The sequence below is a fragment of the Panthera leo genome, chromosome E1, assembly GCF_018350215.1.
Source record: "Panthera leo isolate Ple1 chromosome E1, P.leo_Ple1_pat1.1, whole genome shotgun sequence".
Lineage (NCBI taxonomy): Eukaryota > Metazoa > Chordata > Mammalia > Carnivora > Felidae > Panthera > Panthera leo.
The window spans coordinates 38,054,689-38,075,445 of NC_056692.1; the positions used below are offsets into that span (position 1 = coordinate 38,054,689).

The 20,757-nt window shown below is 55.2% G+C and overlaps 1 protein-coding gene across 1 annotated transcript; it reads right to left on the reverse strand.

Annotated features, from left to right (window-relative positions):
• Nucleotides 1-1,418: 1,418 nt before the first annotated feature.
• Nucleotides 1,419-19,188, reverse strand: CACNB1 (calcium voltage-gated channel auxiliary subunit beta 1). Its single transcript, XM_042916726.1, is given in 15 exon segments — nucleotides 1,419-1,834; nucleotides 1,837-1,882; nucleotides 3,788-3,973; nucleotides 4,399-4,494; nucleotides 7,826-7,977; nucleotides 8,124-8,233; nucleotides 8,399-8,457; nucleotides 8,886-8,966; nucleotides 9,247-9,266; nucleotides 10,668-10,744; nucleotides 10,962-11,098; nucleotides 11,563-11,685; nucleotides 12,550-12,669; nucleotides 16,387-16,473; nucleotides 18,927-19,188. Coding segments are annotated over 15 exon segments (1,794 nt in total). The 5' UTR covers nucleotides 19,011-19,188.
• Nucleotides 19,189-20,757: the final 1,569 nt, after the last annotated feature.

Below are 20,757 nucleotides of genomic sequence, written 5' to 3' on the forward strand. Positions count from 1 at the left end.
GCAGGCTCGGGAGGCAGCTGCAAAGGACAGGACGGCGGTTTTATATGTGGCAAAATACTTCTAGGGGAGTACAGACAAACAGACAGACAGATGGGGGCACAGGACACCAGACAGGGAGGGAGGAAGGTCGGGCAGTGGTGTCTTCTAACCAGTAAGTGGAAGCTGCACCCCACCCCAGGTGGGGGGGTGGGACAACATTGGCACAGGAGGTGGCGAGACAGGCATGAGGTGCCCATCCCTGAGGCGGGCAGCCGGGCAGGGCCCAGTCCTCGTTGGCACAATCGGCTCTCTCTGGCCCAGCTGGGTGCTGGAGAGGGGCAGGGCTGCTGGGCTGTAGGGATGCTAGGCAGAGGGACACTCCAGGGCAGAGGGGGTACCAAGACCTCTCCTAGAGGGAGTGGACATGGGTAAAGGACAGGGTCACAAGAGGCAAATCCAGAGCAGCAGCAGCAGCAGCCAAGCCCCCCAGGGGAGATCCGAGGTCCCGAGGCAACCGCTGGGGTGGTGATCGCCTCTTGGGCACCCACCCCCAGGGCCTCTCCCCTGGGGCCTCCGGGTGAGAGTGAAGGAGCAGTTTTTTGGTTTCAAAATGAGGCGGACTAGAGTGTTCCATGGGTGCCACACCCAGGTGAAACAGGGTGGGGGGCTCAGACGCAGAGGGGCCCCCCTCTTCAGACGGCAGTAGGCAAAGGATGTTGTAGGCAAAGCTCATTCCTGGGGTAGGCGAAGGCTGAGGCATGGAAGTGGTGGGGTGGGTAGCAGTGTCTCGGGCTGCCCACTCCTCAGGGGTCTAGGTCCTGGGCAGGCAGAGGGCACTACATCTGATGCCTGTCCCCTTCTACCCAGACCCCTCCCCAAGACAAGCTCCCCATGGGGCTTCCGTTCCATAGCTTCCACCCACCAGACAACGCTGCCAGGAAGCTGGGGAAGGGGTGGGCACGGTGAAGGACTCTGGACCTGGGGTTTGGGGAAGAGAGCCCTCGTGGGAAAGAGTCTGTGGTCTCCCTCTCCAGGAAAAGCCCCCCACCCTTCCCAAATACTCCAGGTTGGGGAAAGAAAGGGCTACCCCATGTAGGACCCTTATTTAGAGCCCCAAGTAGAAAGAGTTAAGGAAGTGCACCTTTTCTCTGGGAGTGAGGGGAGAGAGCCCCCTGATGTGGGGAAAAGGGGACACTGCAGAAAGGTGGGCATCCCCCTATCCATCCACAGCAGGTAAGTGAAAAACCTACAGTTGGGGCTTAAAGTTATCCCAGGAGGTGGGATGCTACCACCAAAGAAACCCCAAAAATCGAGCAAAGGCATCTGAAAGGTGGGAGACAGCGCCCCCTGGAGGAAAGATACATCCCTGTGGTGAGTCCCTCTGTCCCGCCCCTCCCCCGGGCTCAGAGCCCTTCCCCCCACTGTGTGGCCCCTGCTTCTCAGCGGATGTAGACACCTCGCCCCCAGCCTTCCAGCTCATTCTTGTTGCGCCCCAAAACTGGACCCCCACCCTCTGCGCAGTAGCGGGCCTTATTCCGGCCGCGGTTCCGGTTGTCGGTCAGCTCCTCTTCACAGTCTTCTTCCTCATCCTCCCAGGATCCCTGCCGGGCTGGTGGGGTGCTGCCCCCTGCAGGGTCTCCAAGCCCTGGGCCCTCTGAGGGGTCAGTTTCCATGTCCACACATGAGTCTCCCAGCTCCGTGTAGGCAGAGTTTCGGTTGCCAGAGGTGTCGGCATCAAACGTGTCTTGGCGAGACAGTGCCCGAAGGGTGCCCGCCCGGCCTGGTGGGTGGCTGCTGGGATAAAGGCCTGGGGGCTGGCCCAGCTCCCCCGGGTACTCGTGCACGCTGGCGTGCTCCCGGTGGCCCGTTCCAGCGACTGGTCCCCGGAAGCAAGGTAGGGTCCCTGGTTAGCAGACGGACAGCACACACCATGCAGATCAGGCAGGGGTGAAAGAGACACAACAAAGCAAGGCAGGTTAGTAACGGCACCAAGATACGCAGCCTGGCTACAGGAGGTGGGTACTGGCTCTAGGGGATGGGCAGTCAGGCAAACGGCTCTACAGCCCAGCCAGAGGACAGACCTCAGGGCATTTGCTCCTCTATTGGGACGGGAGGCACCCAACATTCATAAGACGTGAGGAGGCATGAACTTTTCCAGTAACCATGCTAGAGAGCCCACGAACAATTTGTCATTGCTTCCTCAATGCACGTCATTAATGCTGTCTTGGGCTAAATCATCATTAACAGCTCATTAGTATCGCCACTTGTTAGTGGTTGATTGGGTTAGTCACTGCCCCAGTTTTCCAAATACACTAAGGGAATTTCAGCTCAGAGCTCACTAACCCCAGCTCCTTCAGCCCAAACCAGACCCCAACCGCAGGCTTCCAGAACCCCTACGCTTTCCCCTAGCCAGTCCCTAGTCAGAGAACAAAGTTTCCAAGGTTGATGAGATTCCCGTGTACCCCCAGCAAAGATCGAAGCAGCAGGCTGGAGAAAGCCAATGGGTCTCTATCCCCCAGTAGAGACAATGAGGTGGCCCAACATCCTCAGCACCAAATGCCACGTGAAGGTGATCTGATGGTCACTGTCACCATGGAGGTGGTTGGGTGAGGTGCAAGAAGGCCTGGGTTCTGGTCCCATCCCCTGCCGCTTCAAGCTGTATGACCCTGAGCAAATGACTCTCCTCTCTACGGCTCAGTTTCTCTGTGGTGGTGTGATAGGGATTAGACCAGCAGTTTCTAAGCTGTTCCTTGGAGACCGAGGGTGGAGTGGGAAGGGCACAAAAGTGCTTCAGGGGTCCCTGAGAAGGTGAAATGGAAGCTAAGCCACCAGCTCCCTCCGAGTAGAGCAAGGACACTTTATATACTGAGGCTTCTTGTAAGTTGCAATGAACAAATGGGCTGTTACTGAAAACAAATTTGAAAAGCAATGGTCTTAGAATGATTTCTTGGCTTTCTCCTGGCTCTAATCTAGAACCAAATAGTGGTGCGAGCTCAGAGATGGGAAGCAGCTCCCATGGGAGGAGGCTGAGCCAGGGCAGGGCACCCACAGGAGGGCCTTCCCTGGAATGTGTTTCACCGGGAGAAGGATGGGAGGTATGGCATCAACTCATAGAAGATACTTCATTCTGGGGCCCCTCTGAGGAAACTCCTGGGATTAGGGCTCTGGGAGAGGGGACAGTCTCTTCGGGTTTAATGGCCCTGCTCCGTGGGATTCCCTGGGTCTGAGGGCCCTAGCTCTATTGGGTCTAAAATGCTGTGACTTCTGTGGGGTCTAAAATGGGTGTGGGGGCACCTGGCTGGGTCAGTTGGTAGAGCATGTGACTCTTCATCTTGGGGGTCGTGAGTTCTAGCCCTACGCTGGGTGCAGAGATTACTTTAAAAACTAAATAAAAATAAAAATAAAATGAGTGTGGAGTCCAGTGAATGAAAATACCAGTCTTCCTTATGTTTTCTTCCTAGTCAATTGTCTCATAAGGCCCCAGTCAGGCCTCATATCCAAAATCCCCTAGGGCAGCAGATACAGTCCTATGGGACCAGGCCCAGGGAGGCACCACGAGCCAGCCCCAAACCCATCAAAAACCACAGACACCAGAAGCTGCCACTCACCACATTTTTTACAAAATAAAGCTCTTCCCTTCCTTCCCCATGTTCCCTGAGCTCCAGTCCCGAGCCTTGGGCAGGAGGGGAGATGGATGGGACGCCTACATGGCGTGCTCCTGCTGCTGGGGCACCGACCTGGCCCTCTGCGAGGCGTCCAGCCCGCCCCAGAAGCTGAGATTTCTCCTGAGTGAGGTGAGCACCTGTACCTGGAGGTTGGAGACAGGGGCGGGGCTGGCGGCCAGAGCTGCAGTAGCCATGGTGCGGTTCAGCAGCGGATTGGGCGGAGTGCTGCTGGGCGGGTGTGTGGCCTTCCAATAGGCTTCCAAGTATTCGGCCAAGTGCTCGCAGGCATCCTCCAATTGGTTCTCGTCCAGGATGATGTCAAACATTTCCTGTGGAGGCGGGGTTAGGGGGCAGGGCTGGGATGAGCTGGGCGTGACCAAGGGGGTGAGGGGTGTGGCCTGGGTGCAGTGGGTGGAGTCAAAGGGTTGAATGACAAAGTTAAAAAGAAACCTCTGGATGTCCAGGAAGAGGAGGACTCTCAGATACATACATTGTCAGAACTACCAAAGGTCTTGGCACCCAGAATAGCCCGACTCTCTCATTCTAGGTAGAAGGCAACCAAAGCTGGAAGAGGGGCCTGTCTCCCCACAGAGAAGTGGTGCTTCCGGGGTCCAGCACCCTTTTCCCCTCAAGACCAGGGCACTCTAACAGACCCCACCCTGGTGCTCTTGGTCACTCTGTCTCTGACGCAGGCCAGAGGAAACAGGACAACCCCAATGTCCCCCTTTCCCTTTCCCTGGGTCTGAGCACTCACCGGGGGACACTGCGCCAGCTTCTCTGAGGCCGCTATTTGGACATTGAGGTGTTTGGACTGAGACTTCCCTCGGGACTTGATGAGCCTCTGAAGTACCTGGTTTGGGAGGAGAGAAGAGGAGCTAGAGGGACCCCACAACACATCCTATCAGAGAGGCAGGTCCTGGTTGGCCCCAGTGTGTCAGAGCCGGGGGGATGTTAGAGGACTCTCAGCCCTGGCCACGTCTTCAGAAATGACCTCCCCTGCCCCGTGTCTGTCCTACCACAATGCCCAGGCTCTCCTGGGAAGTGGCTATTTGAAAGGGGGTGATTCTCCTTCCTGAACCCTCTAACCTTCTTCATAGCTTCATTCTCCAGGCAGACATCTCCACGTTAACAGCAGCAGCCAGCCTTTATGGGACACTTGCTCTACACAGGCACCATGTTGTGCTTTCGTGGTCAATTCATTTTGTCCGGACAATAATCCCATTAGGGAGCCACGATTGCTACTCTCATCTCAATAACGATAATGTTTACCAGTGATAATGGTAAATAATAGTAAACATAAAGCCACAGCCTTAACTAAAGGATCAAAGTTAACATCACCAATTACACAACAGAGACACATCGCTCTGGTGCTATTCCCACCAAAAATGCAAAATCTGAACCTCATCACAATGAAATATCAAGCAAACCCATACTGAGGAACAGTCTACTAAATCAGTGATCTGTACTCTTTAAAGATGTCGGTGTCATGAAAATCCAGGAAAGGCTGAGGAAATGTTCCAGTTTAAGAATGCTAAAAAGGGGCGCCTGGGTGGCTCAGTCGGTTAAGCGTCCAACTTCAACTCAGGTCACGATCTCGCGGTCCGTGAGTTCGAGCCCGGGGTCGGGCTCTGGGCTGACGGCTCAGAGCCTGGAGCCTGCTTCCGATTCTGTGTCTCCCCCTCTCTCTGCCCCTCCCCCGTTCATGCTCTGTCTCTCTCTCTGTCTCAAAAATAAATAAACGTTAAAAAAAAAAAAAAGAATGCTAAAGAGATAAAGCAACTAAATGCAACACATGATCCTGGGTTGAGGGGGAAATTGCCAAAAAAGGCATTATTGAGACAACTGATGAAAAATGACAGACTGTTTTAAAATATTTCTTGGGGCGCCTGGGTGGCTCAGTCAGTTAAGTGTTCGACTTTGGCTCAGGTCATGATCTCACAGTTCTCAAGTTCGAGCCCGGTATCAGGCTCTCTGCTGTCAGGGGCTCTCTGTTGTCAGCGTAGAGCCTGCTTCAGATCCTCTGTCCCCCTCTCTCTCTGCCCCTACCCCCATTCATGCATGCGCACTCTCTCTCTTAAAAATAAACATTTGAGGGGCGCCTGGGTGGCGCAGTCGGTTAAGCGTCCGACTTCAGCCAGGTCACGATCTCACGGTCCGTGAGTTCGAGCCCCGCGTCAGGCTCTGGGCTGATGGCTCGGAGCCTGGAGCCTGTTTCCGATTCTGTGTCTCCCTCTCTCTCTGCCCCTCCCCCGTTCATGCTCTGTCTCTCTCTGTCCCAAAAATAAAATAAAAAACGTTGAAAAAAAAAAAATTTAAAAATAAACATTTGGGCGCCTGGGTGGCTCAGTCGGTTGAGTGTCCGACTTCGGCTCAGGTCATGATCTCATGGTTCGTGGGTTCGAGCCCCGCCTCGGGCTCTGTGCTGACAGCTGGGAGGCTGGAGCCTGCTTTGGATTCTGTGTCTCCCTCTCTCTCTGCCCCTCCCCCACCCGTGCTCGCTCTCTCTCTGTCTCTCTCCCTCTGTCTCTCAAAAATAAAATTAAAAAATTAGCATTTAAAAATAAATAAACATTTTAAAATATAATATTTCCTGAATTTGGCAACTGTACTATGGTTATATAAATTAACATCCTCGCTGCTAAGACATACATGATGAGGTATTTAGGAATAAAGACATGATATCCGCAATTTACTTTCAAATGGTCCAGAAAAAATATATATACATATAACATAATACATATATACAGAAGGATAAAGTAAGTGTGGCAAAGTGTCCAAAATTAGTGAATCTGAAGAAAATTGAATAATATACTTTAAATGGCTGAATTGAATGGTGTGGGAATTATCTCAATAAAGCTGTTAAAAAATGAGTGAATCTGAGTGAAGGGCAGTCAAAAGAATGGCAGTTCTTGTACTATTCTGGCAGCTTTTCTCTAGACTTGGAATTATCTCAAAACAAAAAATCTTAAAAAAAGAAAAATAAAAAAGTAATAGCCGTAGAACTTGGTAGGTACCAGGCACTTTGCCTGGTTAATTCACTTACGCAATCCTCACCACCACCATTTGAGGATCCCTACTTTGCAGGCGAGGAAACGGGCACAGAGGAGTTAGGGGGTTTGCCAAAGGAGCACAGAGCTGGGGAGCAGCAATGCTGGTAAACTCTGGGCATTCTGGCTCCAGAGTCCCCACCCTCAACCTCAGTGCCCAGTGGGAGAAATTGAAGCATCTGTTACTTTCTAGCTCACAAAGTGTTTTTGTATCCATATTTCATTTGATCCTTTCAACCACCCCAGGAAGTACTTAAATCCTATCATTCCCTTTTAGCTCATCAGAAACTGAGGACTCAGAAAGGTTAGGGTTAAGGAACTGGGTAGCATCACGAAATAAGAGTTACCGCCCTTGGTTGTCATCATGAATCAGACAGAACTCTGGGCTCTTTACATTATCACCTGAAATCCTCTCAACGATAACAAGGGAGGGTTTTTAATTCCCATTTTATAGGTGAAGAAACTGAGGCTCAGAGGCTAAATAAATCCCCCAGAGGTCCCAAGCTCAATAAACAACAACAACCAAACAACAAAATTTAATTAATGAATTAATTAATAAAGACTTGAACCCAGTGCTATCTTCTAACTTCAAATACTGCACCTGAACTCGCCCTCCACGTTTCTCAAACCCCACTAACATCTAGGAGGAAAAACTCACAGAGCTATAGTAGGAAAAATAAGTAAATTAGCCTTCCTACCGATTCATCTCTATCAAGGTCCAACTGAGGACAGTGCAGCAAAAAGGGACAAAATCAAATGACAGTAAAGACCTCCCAACTGCCAAGCAGTTGGGTGGCACTGCAACAAAAAGCACAGAATTCTTTCAGTTTCCTCCACCAAGGATGGGAGGTCAACCAGAGTGGAGACAGGGGACTGGCCTGCATGACCCTATTAATGATATTTATACTAGCTAATACATGAGGAAGCACATTATACCAGACACTTTGCTAAGTGCTAAGCATTCACATTAGGTTCAATCTTCACCATGTCCATTTGATGGAGTTTTACCGAGCAGGCAAATAAGGCTCGGGGAGATTCAGTCACAGAATTAATAAGCAGTTGCTGAGATTTAAACATAGGCCACCCGACTCCAGAGCACTGCTGTCCCCACTAGGGTTAGGCTCCCACACCCACCTTTGGAGAAGTAATCTTGATGTAAACAATGATGGGGGCCAGTGAGGTCTTGGAGAGCTGGGCTGGGTGGTTGATGGTGTCAGCATCCAGAGCCACCAACTGAAGGGTCCGGGCCAGCTCAAAGATTCGCTCGATCTCGCTCTGAACCTCAGCTGGGAGACATGGAGTCATGGGGAAGGGGGCATGTAGGGGAGCCTCCCCAAGAGACGGTGGGCAATAGAACACTTCTGGAGATGCCCCCCCACCTCCCTCCCTTCCCAGGTCTGGGCCCGGAAGGGGGGTCGCAGGGTGGGCTCACCCAGGCTGGAGCGTGTGTTGGAGCGCTCAATGATGATGTGTTTGCTAGGGTTGTTGAGGACTGAGCGCTTAGCCAGGGAAATGTCCGCCGTCACACGAGTGATGGAGATCCTGAGGGATGGGACAGGGGGATTGAGGGGTCAGGATGGGCTAGAATCCGCTGCCCACTCCCAAGGCTCCAAGTCCTAGACCTCAGTCCAAGAGTCCCAGAATCATCATTCAAGCCACCCTGCCCATCCCCAGCAGCACAGGACTAGAGTGAGAGTGGGGTCTTACCTGCCATCAAATCGATGCTTCAAGAAGTCAAATAAAGCTTTCTGCATCATATCTGTAACCTGAGGTTGGGGGTTGGGGGGGAAGAAGTCAGGTGTGGGTGGGCTGCTGAGTATTTACACCCTCACATTCTATTTTCTTCTCAAATTCCTGAGATAAATGGGCCTCTAAGGGGGGGTGGGGGAATTCTTTCTGGGTGTGAGGAGCTTCCAATGAGATCTCTGATTCCAAAGGTTCTTCTAGGTGGTATCTCTGGGGGGGACCCTTCTCGGGGGGGGGGAGGGGGCGGTCTTGGGAGGGGGGAACCAGATACTTCTGAATGGGTCTCCCTGTGGGTCAGGCCCCTCTGGGCCTGTAGGTCTGTAGCCCTCTGGGGAGATACCCTGGGAATCTGGGCCTTTCCAGGAGATCTGTCTGGGGTATGAAACTCTGTAGCATCTCTCTGGAGGTCTGGGCCCCTCTGGGTCCACTCCCCTCTAGGGGCTCCTACCTCATAGCCCTTGAGCGACGGTCCCACCAGGATGATGGGCCTCATGGAAGGTACCACGTCATAGGGGGGCACATGCTCTGTCTGAGGGGGAAGCAGGGAAGGGAAAGCCCAGAGTGGGGATGACATTAGCCCCTCTTCCCCAGCCTCCAGGCTCCCCCATGCATTCTTTCCTCCCCCGGGTCCCAGAGCCCAGATGTGAGGATTGAGGTGGGATGGGGAGGGATGGCCAAGGAGAATCGGGGAGGGTGAGAGAAGGGTGGGGCGGGGGAGAGGTGGGGAGGGCACAAGAATGGGTGTTAGAAGGTCCCACTAGCTCATCCCAGGAGGTGGGGAGGGGGACACAGAAAGCTGTGATACTCACCGACTTCTGCTTCTGTTTGGCTGGGTCCAGAGATTGCCAAGAGTGGGGAGGTGGGGGAGAGAGGGAAGGGCACCCAGGCAGGGGCAGAGGGCAAGGAAGGAACCAGGACAAGAGAGGGAGGGAGAGCGGGCAGACGAGGAGAGATAACAGGGCATGCGTGTTAGTGACAGACAGAGCCAGAGAGAGGGGACGGGACCCCATGCCAAGGGGGAGCCAGAGATGGCCCTAAATCAGGGCTGGGAGGGCTGACAGTCAATCCAGCGGATTTGGGAATATTCAGACATACCCTTCCCCTTTCTGGGTCTTGGGAAAGAGCTGGGAAGGGTGACAGCCCCAAATTTGGTGCCCATCTCCTACCCCTAATGCAGTCCAGGAACCTTCCCATTTTAAAGGTTCCTTTAACCGTCCTGCTATGCAGCCAGGAGACCCTCATGTGCCCACACTAGACCCACAGAGTCCACAGAGGACAAAGAAGGGTCACCATCCCAGTGTCTCCTTCGCATGCAGGGGCGAGGACATGGAATATCCCAGTGCTAGCGAGGGATGAGGCCAGGTTTCATTAGCACCGGACCCTGATTCCAGTGGTGGTGGGGTCAGGGGGTACCGCCTGCCAAGAGCAGGGGTGTTTCAGCTGCAAGAACCGTCCCTTCCTGGGGGGTGGGCCAGAGTGGGGTTGTGTGTGGAGCCCGCTGTGCCCATTCCCCACCCGCTCCCTGCTCCTTGGCAGGAGGCCCTGCTCCCCACAGAATCAGGCTGGTACCGCATCTGAATCCATCCTGGTCCCCTCCTCCTGCCCCAGAGCTGGGCCCTGACCCCTCGCCCCCTTGCCAGGGCCCAGCAAGAATTACCTTCTTGAAGAAGGGGATGCGTTTGCCATGGGGTGGCGGGGTGGTGACACTGCTAACACTAGTCTTGGCAGAGCCGCTCTGCTCCCCGAGCTCTGCCTCCTCGTCCTCTAGCTCTAGGGGGTCTAGTTCAAAGGCTAAGTTAGTCATTTCATTACCTGGACCGCAGTCAGGAGAGAGGAGGGAGGCGAGGTGGGGAGGAGTGGGATGGACATGGAGACACAGTACAGAAGGCAGGGATGGGATGGGGAAAAAAGAGAGAAGAAGAGGTGAATGGAACAGAGCTAGGAGAAATGAATGGGGGTGGGGTGGGGGAGGGAGGCAGAGAGACGGAGCTACCAAAGAAATGGGAAGGAGAGACATGAGAGAATGGGCGCGGATGGGCCCAGCTGGGGGGGGGGGGGTACCCTACTCTTCACGGAGGGGGTACCGCTGGGTGTATTTGGAGGACTCGGGACTGGGGTGCCCCCTACTGCAGGGAGAAGAGAGGACAGGCGATGGGAGACCACCCCACCGAGGAGCTCCTCCCAACGGCCTCCCCCCGGCCCCGTTCCCTAAGGTGGCAACGGCTCTTACCACTGGCAGGGGGCGTGGGGCGGCGGGTGCCAGTCACCACGTCTCCCAGGCTGGAGCTGGAGTTGTCACCTGATTTGCTGTGTGGGCAGAGAGGCAAATGGAGCTGTGAGCGGAGGGGTGGGCGTCAGGGTGGGGGAGCCTTGTTCTCTCCCGTGCCGCCTGCCCCCCACTCCCCTGGAGACCCTCCAGCCCCACTGGTGATGCCGGAGGCAGCTCTGTGCGCTCAGGGCAGTGGATCGACCCTCGAGGCCTAGTCCCAGCTGGATGGCCTCTCTGCGGTCCCCAGCTAGACACCTGGAGCTGAGGCGGTTCTGGCGCAGCTTCTGTTCCTGCAGAAGGCGCAGGCTGTCCAGTTTGACGGGGCTGGGGATGAAGCCAACCTCACAGCCCTCCTTCACCAGTCGCCCAATCCACCAGTCATTATTGTATTTCTGCAAACAACAGCGGGTGGGGTGGGAGAGACCAAGAGGGAGATTGGAGTGGCGAGCCAACAGCTACTGGACCCGCCAACCCTGCCCAGGAGGCGGCACCTTCAAAGAGCCGGCCCCTGGCTCTGCCTGTGCCGTGGACCACCCTACCCCCAGCACATCCCTGTCCCACCACGTGCCCGCCCTACCCTCGAACGGCAGGGAGAGGAGTAAATGCTGACCCCTACGTGTGCCTGCATGCCGCCTCTCCACCTCCAGACCTCGTCACAAACCCTCTCAACAACTGTGTGACCTGGGCATCGCCGCCCCATTTTACCAGGGAAAATTAGAGGCTCAGAGACGTGAAGAGATTTGTCTAAGGTCACACAGCGGATTCCGCCAAGCTCTGCTTGGCTCGGAGCTCCGGCTGCCCATCTCCTGGTACCCACCCCCCTGCCCTCCTTCCAGATACCAAGTGCTCTCTCCACCTCTTTGATGTGCAGGAAGTCCTTGGGCTCGAAGGTGATGGCCACTCCCTGCACCGGCACCTCATCCCCCGGAGACGGGTTGTAGCCGACATTTGTCCTCACAGCAAATGCCACCGGCTTGGTCTAGAGGAGGTGCACGGGAAGGATAACAACCAGAGGGTTAAACCACAATGTAATGTGCTGGAGGGAGGTGGGGGCATGATGCGGAGGTTTGTTTGGTTGATCGCTAAAATGTATACCGAGTGGTTTCAGTAGTGTTCCTGTATGTATGTTAAAGTTCACAATAAAAAAATAAAAATTGACTTCAGCCTTCTCAGGATGGAGGGGGCCACGGGGGACAGTAGGTATTAGCCCAGAATGACACCCAGAAAAATCTTAGTAATAATAATATAATGACAGTAGCTATCATTTACTGCTCCAGGCATCGTGTTACATGCTTTACAAGCATTACCTCACTTATGCATCACAAAAACCTTAGGAAGTTAACTACTAGGGGCTTCCGGCAAGCTCGGTCAGTGGAGTGTGCGACTCTTGTTCTCGGGGTTGTGAGTTCAAGCCCCACATTGGGTGTAGGGATTACTTAAAAGAAAAATACTAAAATCTTTTAAAAAACAAAAAAGAAGCTAACTACTATTATCATCTGTATTTTAGTGAATGAGACTAAAGTTCAGAAAGGTTAAGTGGCTTGCCTAAGATCACACAGCTAAGAAGAGTTAGCCCAGGAAGTATGACTCCAGAAAGAAGTAGAAAGTCTCAAGTTCTTATTACGTGTAGAAACACTATCAGGCTCTTATTATACTATATAAAAAGGCAAGTTTTATAGCCCACATTTTACAGCTGTAAGACAGAGGCATGTCAAGGCCCTGGGGTACACCAGCTAAGAAGTGGCTGGGACAAGACTTGACCCTGGGTCTATCCAGGCCATCTCTAAGGCCTGGGGGTAAGAGAAATAATGCCAGGACAGCCCCCTGATTCTGTATTTCTCACCTTGGCTTTCTCGAGCTGGGCTAATGCCTGGCGTTCTGCCTCCTTCCTTAAGGCTTCCCGGTCCTCCTCCAGAGACACATCAGAGTCCGATGGACGGCTGGTGTAGGACTCCGCTGAGCCCTGAAAACAGACACAGGGCCAGCTCAGGGCCAACACTGCCTCCCAGTTCCTGGGCCTCGGAAGGCACAGAGGTACCAGCCACCTATCATGGATGCCTCAAGCCCCAGCCAGCCCAGCGTGATGCCACAGGGGCTAGGAAAAGGTGGTATTAGATGAGAGAAGCCAGGGACTGAGATTTGCAGGCCCCTGGGGAAAGTGTGGCCCTAGGAAGGGTGACAGCAGCAAGCAGGGGGTTAAGGCAGATTCAAGGACAGCTGCTTGGGGCCCAGGGAGGGGTGGGAACCTGATAGGGGCACAGCGCAGGGGAGGAGTGCCAGGGGACGAGTCTCCGCTCCCAGTTCCTCCTTCCCTCCCCTGCCCCCAGCACCAGCTGAGATAGACTCAGCAGAGGCCCACTGAGTCCTTCCAGGGACAGTAGCCACCAGCTTAGGCCTGAGGTCTCTGCACTGTGGGCAGAGGGCAGCCTGCTCTTGCTCTGCATGACGGGGCCGCCAAAACTTTTGCTATCTTCTGCTCAACGGTGAGGGAAGATAGAATCCTACTTCTCCGGCCAGAATCAGGGGAGCCCCAACCCTCAGGCTCTCACGAGATACAAAAGAGAACCCAAGATTCCTGGGGTAGTGCAGGCAAAAGAGGCAAGTTAAGAGCAGGACAGGGGCCAGGCCCTCTCTCCAATACTAGGGCTGCTGGCTGCTCGGGGTAAGGCAGGCCCAGAAGTCTGGCTAGGCCAGGAAGCTGGCCTTGACCACACTGACCATCCCAGAGCACAAGAAACTCTGTCAGGGATGCGGGCACATGTGTGAGACATGTAACCTGTCCAGACCCAAAGTGTCAATGAACATGCTTATTCACAGGCGTGCTTGGATGTGCAACTTCAAATGTGTTTAGAAGGGTGCATTCTATGGTATGTGCTGGATATACATGACTGAATGCATAGAGGGGCACATGAGCGCAAACAGGGGAGCGCCCTAGGCGTCAGTGTCCCTGACGATGTGTGGCACGTGAGGGCAGGATCCAGGAGGTGTGAATTTGTGTGACTGGGAAGTGGTGGTGTTGCTACAGGGGCAGGAGGTGATGTGGGGAAAGAGCAGGACTGCAGACACGTGACGGTTCTTTCCTGAGGCCATGAAAGGGTCACTTGGCCAGGAATGCCCATTAGCTTGGTAAGGAGGGGACCTAGGAAAGAGAAAAAACGAAGTCCCACCTCCCCCAGAGGGACCTGGTCATTAGCTAGTGAGGTTGCCCATTCCTTGAGCAGCTAGAGCACAACAATGGGAGACTCGGTGAAGGCACCAAGATCGGGGTGGGGGTGGAGACGCTAATGGAAGGTAGAAAAGAGACAAGAAGGATCAACAATAGCCAAAGTATGGAAAGAGCCCAAATGTCCATCGATGGATGAGTGGATAAAGAAGGTGTGGTATATATACAATGGAGTATTACTCGGCAATCAAAAAGAATGAAACCTTGCCATTTGCAACGACGTGGATGGAAGTGGAGGGTATTATGCCAAGCGAAATTAGTCAGAGAAAGGCAAAAATCATGGGACTTCACTCATATGAGGACTTCACGATATAAAACAGATGAACGTAAGGGAAGGGAAGCAAAAAGAATATAAAAACAAGGAGGGGGACAAAACATGAGACTCTTAAATATGGAGAACAGGGGCGCCTGGGTGGTTCAGTCGGTTAAGCGGCCGACTTCGGCTCAGGTCATGATCTCGCGGTCCGTGAGTTCGAGCCCCGCGTCGGGCTCTGTGCTGACAGCTCAGAGCCTGGAGCCTGTTTCAGATTCTGTGTCTCCCTCTCTCTGACCCTCCCCCGTTCATGCTCTGTCTCTCTCTGTCTCAAAAATAAATAAACGTTAAAAAAAAAAAATTAAAAAAAAAAATGGAGAACAAACAGAGGGTTACTGGAGGGGTTGTGGGAGGCGGGATGGGCTAAATGGGTAAGGGACATTAAGGAATCTACTCCCAAAATTATTGTTGCACTATACGCTACCTAATTTGGGTGTAAAATTTACAAAAGAAAAGAGACAAAAAGGAAGGAGAGCGAAAACCAGCTAATCCTCCACTCTCCACCCCTCCTGAGGGGAGTACTCAGGGTCAGGGAGACAGATGCCCAGAGAGCCAGAGAAACAGACCCAGAGACAGAGTGACTGAGAGACATTTACTGATCCTAACACACATACGCACACACGCACACACACAGACATGCGCGCACAGAGACAAGGAGCAGGAGCAGGAATGGTGAGGAGACAAGGAGACAGGCTGGAGTGAGCACCACCCCCCCACCAGCTTTCCCTTTGGGGCTGCTCCCACCCATCCCTACCCCATCCCTAGCTCACCACTACGAGGGTCCGGCTGGGCGCCTCCATCCCGGCGCCCTCAGTGCCTGGCCCTGCTGGCCTAGGGGGTGGCCCAAACTGCCCGTTCCCCCGGGGGGCTCAGGTTACAAGCAAGTTGCTACATGTGCAAACTGCTAGGGTATATTTAGCTCAGAGATGTGGCAAGGCCTGCTCCCCCACTCCCCGCCACCTACTGGGGGTCAGAGAGAGGGAGCTGAGAGGAGGAAGGATTAGAGGCTGGGGTCTGATCCCCTGTGGTGGCAAACAGTGAAGGAACCAAGGCCCTTCTCTGTCAAGAGGCGTCACACCGAGCACGGTGTCATTCCTCCTAGCCCTGGCCCTGGTCCAGCCCTGCAACAGGAGGAACGCGGAAAAGACTGAAGAAAGGACTTCTTATCCGTCTGTGTACTTGGAAGATGCTGGGATGGAGGGCTCCCTGTCTGACCCTCTCAAGTCAGGCCTGAGCTCACAGGTGCCAACCGTCGTGGAGAGAGAAGAATCAAAAAGAAGAGCTCACTCCAATCTGTGGTGGATCTGCGTGGCACCTCTCTCTCTCTCCAGCCCAAGGGGGGCTGACCTCCCTACTGTCCTCTGCCCTCATATGCCCTGCCCGTTTCCTCTTTGGCACACTCCCTTTCCTTGTCTGATCCCAAGCCTCTCTCGCCTTTTTTGGGTACCAGGCTTTGTTGAGATGCTCTGTAGTCATAGCAACCACATGCCTCTCTGGCTGCCTCTCCCTGAGCCTGAGATGGCCTGGGGTTGAGAGTGAGAACACAGAGGAGAATGGCATCTTCCTGACTGAGAACAGAAGACCCCAGAAAGCTATCCACTTATCTCCCTTCGCTCAGGGGTGCTGCTCTCTGAAACCAACTCCCTCCTGCCCTCACCACCACCAACACACTTTCTGCATATTAAAGACCAGTCATAGCTGGGCATGCCGTGGGCCTTTCCCTGACCCTTACCTACCCGGGGCTCCAGGGACCCAGATGACCTGGCTCTACGTTTCTTAGGCTCTGCTTCTACCCCACGCTGTCACAGATTCTGGGGGAGGACATGGAAGCAGACAGCCGGCAGGGGGAGTGGGTGACAGCCCGAAGCAAGCTAGAAGGAGGCAGGCTGTCCCTGAAAGAGATGACGCAGGCAGGCAGCAGGGGCTGGTGCCTGGAGCTGGGGGAGGGGCGGGGCGGGGGCTGAGGGAGTGGGTGCAGCTGACAGTATATGCAGAGGTCATGGAGGTAAGGGTGATCCGGTGGTTCCAGGCAGGTGACAAATGACATGGGGGTGGGTGCCTGGAGAAAGCCTCAGATCCAGCTCACTAATGCTGGTCTCCACCAACCAGCCACCTCCTTTCTCTCAGCCCAGCCTCCCCATTACCTGGCGGACAAAACTGTTGGATGTCGTATCCGAGGACGTGCTCCCATCCGACCTTTTGAACCGCCCTTTCCTCTTGCTGTATTTGCCCTGGAGAAGCCAGGAAGGGACAAGAGTGGAATCAGAAAGGGCCTTTCCCAACCCTCATCCCATCAAGCCCAGAGCTACAGCCAAGCCTTGGGAATATCAGCCCCTGATCTGAACAACCCTTCCCCCCATCTTCTTCCTGAGATGGTACAGCCCTAAGGGGAGGGAAGGCCCAGACCACAGCCCTGGGGTGGGGGACAGTGCAAGAGAGCCCCAGGAAGCACACACAGAAACCCCCAAACCAAGCCAGAGAGGCTGGGAACGGGGAGGCGCTGAGAAGCTGGAGGCTCATTAGGCAGCAAAGCTAATTAAGATGCTGGGCAGGCTGCAGAGGCCTCCTGGGAAGGGAGAGGCTGCCTGCAGTGTTAGGGGGGCAGAGAGAGCTGGGGAGAGTCCCCCTCCCTTTCCCCCTTAGCTGGAGCAGGGGGGCCGAGTATGCCTGTAGCCCCCAGAGAGAAGAGGAATCGCCAACCCAGGCCCAGCTTAGCTCTTCCTGTGACCGAATCTTGCCTTCATTTTTCCGCAGAGTGGGGAGGGGAGTGGCAGCTCTCGGCCCTGGGAGACCCCAAACTAGATTTCCGGGGAGGGGGCTGGGGGAGGGCATGGAACTGTATTTAGAAAGGAAACGTCTAACCCCAACACACTCCAGTGGGCAGCCCTCAACCCGACCCCGCAGGACTTTCCTCAGCCCCCTCCTCACAATCAGTGGTCACACCCCTCCCCTTGGGGAAAGGGATCAAGCTTCCACTGTTTAACCCCTGGCTGCCACTGCCTATGCCCCGTCCCCACGGTCCCCACCAGGCTGCATCGAGTTCAATGCCCCTTGGCCCTGCCCCAAGACAAGCCTGGGACACAACCCCCACTGTTTCCTGGGGTAGGCTGGCTCAGTCTCACTGGCTGGGCTCCTGGCTTGGGTGGAGTGGACCCTGTCTGACCTCTCTCGATCGGCCACACATTCAGGTATTTCCAGGCCTCCTGTAAAGGGGGCTGCTTCCTTACCCTCCTTAACTCATATACACACGTGGCCCCAGGCCATTCCAAAGTAGGGCGGGATGATTGAGGGTTCAGGCCCTCCAAGCCCTTACCCCCACTGTCAATCCTAGAGTTTCTTTGCCAAAGAAGCTAGATTAGATATGATCACATTAGGGGCTCTGGTTCCTTAGGCCTGAGTACAAGGAGCATGGATAAATGGGAGAGAAGGGTACCTGGGAACCCTTCAAAAATCCTCCCTCCCATCCCCTTCTCTCAAACCAGACAAATACCCAACCTCTAGGATTGAGGATCCCTACAAACTTAAGAGGATCCTTCAGTGAGCCCCAGACTCTGTTTCACACCACCACCACCACCACCCCAGGATGGGAAAAGGGAGTGGCACCCAGAGAGACAAGGGACAGCTGAAAGGAAGGCTCCAGTCAGCTGCCTCCAGGCTCCAAGGGGCCTGGGGTGGAGAAGGGAGGTATTTTTAGGTCTAACCTGCTCCCCCCCACCGCCATGCCCATCAACCACATTATCATGGTGGTTACAGTTGCTCTCCACTGGCAAGAAAAGAGTTAATGGTATCCTAGCCTTGGAGTGTCGCCAGATTAGAGAATGGCCTGGTCCCAGAGAAATCCCTTGGAACGACCACCCCAGACCCTAACCAGCCAGCCCAGATACTGCTGGTCACTCCACGGGCACACACCACACCCAAGAATGCCCCTTCCTGGGGATAACCCAGGTTGCAGGTAAGTGTGAGTAGGGGTGGGGCGGCAGACACCCCCCACCACCCAGGTAACACAGCGTCTTCCCCTCCAGGACAGTGAGTTGGCATCCATCCAACTTTCCAAACTTTGGAGGCGTTTTCTAAGGCTGGGGAGGGGAGGGGGGTGGAGTAGGAAAGATAACGTGGGTGTTGGGGTAGGGAAGCTGGTCCAAAAGAAGGATGTAGCTGAGGTGCCAGGATGGGGGGGTCTAGCCCAGGGCTGGCCCCTTCCCCACCCTCTAAGGCCAGTGTCTGCGGCTCCGAAGGCCTGCTGGCACCGCCCTGACCATCGCCTCGGCCATCACCCGGTGCCTCCCCCGCCCCACCCACCCCCGCCTGGCGCCCCTGAGCGTGCTCTGCGTCGCCCCCTTTGCCTGAGCTCGCTCTCCAGCCTCCCTCAACCCTCGGCTGCCCCGCCAGCACCCCCACTCTCAACCCATGGAGCGGTACCCAAGCAGCAGAGACCCTGACGCGGGGGAGCCGAGGCGAGGGTGACAGGAGGCCCGATCGCCCCCTCCCCGCTCCGCCAAACCGCAGCCCAACTCCGGGCCAAGCGCCCATCAATCATTAACCCGCAGGGACTGGGGGCGCGCAGGCGCCCCTCGCCCCTCCTCGCCGGGCACATAACTCCTTCTTCCCCGGCGTCCCTCGAGCCGACCCCACAAGGTCCGCGGGAGCGGCCCCCCTGCCCTCGGGCCCGGCCACCACACCTCACCTGCGGGCTGGGGTCGAAGACCTCCATGGGGATCTCCTGGGAGGGTGGGTAAGGGCTCCGGGACATGCTGGTCTTCTGGACCATGGAGAGGAGCCTCCCCTCCGGCCGCCGGCCCGGCCCAGCCGGGCGCCCTCAGCGCATGAAAGAGGCCGTCGGAACCGAGAGCAGCGCAGCGCGGCCGGCACCCGCTCCAGCCACCTGGCCCGGCCTTCGGCTGCCCTGTTCCAGCCTCCCGTCCCTCCTCCCGCTCTCTCCTCTGCCACCGCCGCCTCCTCCGCCCCTGAAGCCTCAGCATCTCCCCCCGCCCCCTCCGCTCCCACCTGCCCCTCCTTCCCTCCGCCCTCCCTCCCTCCGCCCGCCCCGGCCCCGCCCCTCGCAGCCCCTCAGCAGGCTCCGCACAGACAATGGGAGGGCAGCCGGAGGGAGGCACGCCCCTCCTGGCTCCGGGAGGGGGTGAGCGCCGGCCTCTGACCGGCCCGGGGAGAAGGTGGCTCACTCTGGGTACAGGGGTGGAGGGAGGAGTGAAACCCTGCCTTGGGGCGGGGGGGGGGGGGGGGGGGGGGGGGGCGGTTTACCAGTGGATGCCAAGCGCTGATGGAGGTGAAGCGCGGATTGGCACGGCCCCCGTTTCCGTCCCAAACCACTCTCACTTAGCAGGTCTGCCCATTCCACTCCAGTGGGGGCCGCCGGAACTTCCCGATCCCTTTGATCCTGGGACCTGGCGTTAACCCCTTTCTCCCCGGTGTGGGCCTAGACTGACTTGAACCAAACCGGAAGGGCCCACTCCCTCCGACAGGACCGTGACGGCCCGCCGGTCAGCCAACCCGAGACTGAGGCTGGGGTGAGAAGGATGTCCAAAGGGAGTCCCCATCACAGACAACAAGAAATCCCAGAGACCCAGCGGTCTTTCTGCCCTAGTCCCTAGAATCCCCCCAGACCTTCCAGAAGGCAAGGTCCCTGCTCCTTGGAAAAGAGAGGAAAGGGTAGGAAGAAATGCGGAGTTGAGAGAGGAAAGTAGCTAAAATCAGATCTAGTGACTTTTGACCTAGAATTGCTCCCCCCTTCATCCTTGATTTGGGGACAAATATCCAAGGCCTGGACCCCACCCACCACTACCTATGGAGAGAAGAGGACTAGGGGATTCTAGCAAGCATTCTGGTGTTAGGGTGCCTGGCTGGCTCAGTCGGTAAAGCATGTGACTCTATGTCAGGGTTGTGAGTTCCAGCCCCACATTGGGCATAGAGGTAAGTTTAAAAAAACAAAACAAAACAAAACTCTAGTGTCAATTTGGCTCAGGCTATTTCTGGTTGTGTGGCCCTGGAAAAGTCACTACCCTTCTGTAAAATGGGGTTGCCCATACTGTGGTGTCTTTGTCACTTGGGATTACTGGGAGGATGAGGGAGAATGAAATTAAATGAGGACTCCTTAGATGTTTGGAGATGCTGTAAGACGCTGAACAGAGGTCTGTCATATCATGACAGGAGGAACTGTTACCTCTCTATCCCTTCCTTGCTCCTCAAAGAGGGGAGATGAGAAGGGGAATGGACAAGATTTGCCCAGGTTCAGTGACCTGAATATAAAGGCCAGCCTGCTGTCTCCTGCTGGAGGAGAAACTGTGGAATACACTGACTCCTTCTCACCCTGGGTTCTACAAGTGGATGGCCGGTTAAGTCATTTCTCTGATCACATTACTTTGAGGGTGAGGAAGGATGAAGTACGTCAGCGTTGTTCTATGAACAGATCCAACCCTAAGCAGGGGTTTAATCTGTCCCTTGGACACAAACGAACCTGGTATGAGAGAGAAAGCATGAATACTGAATTTGGAAAGACC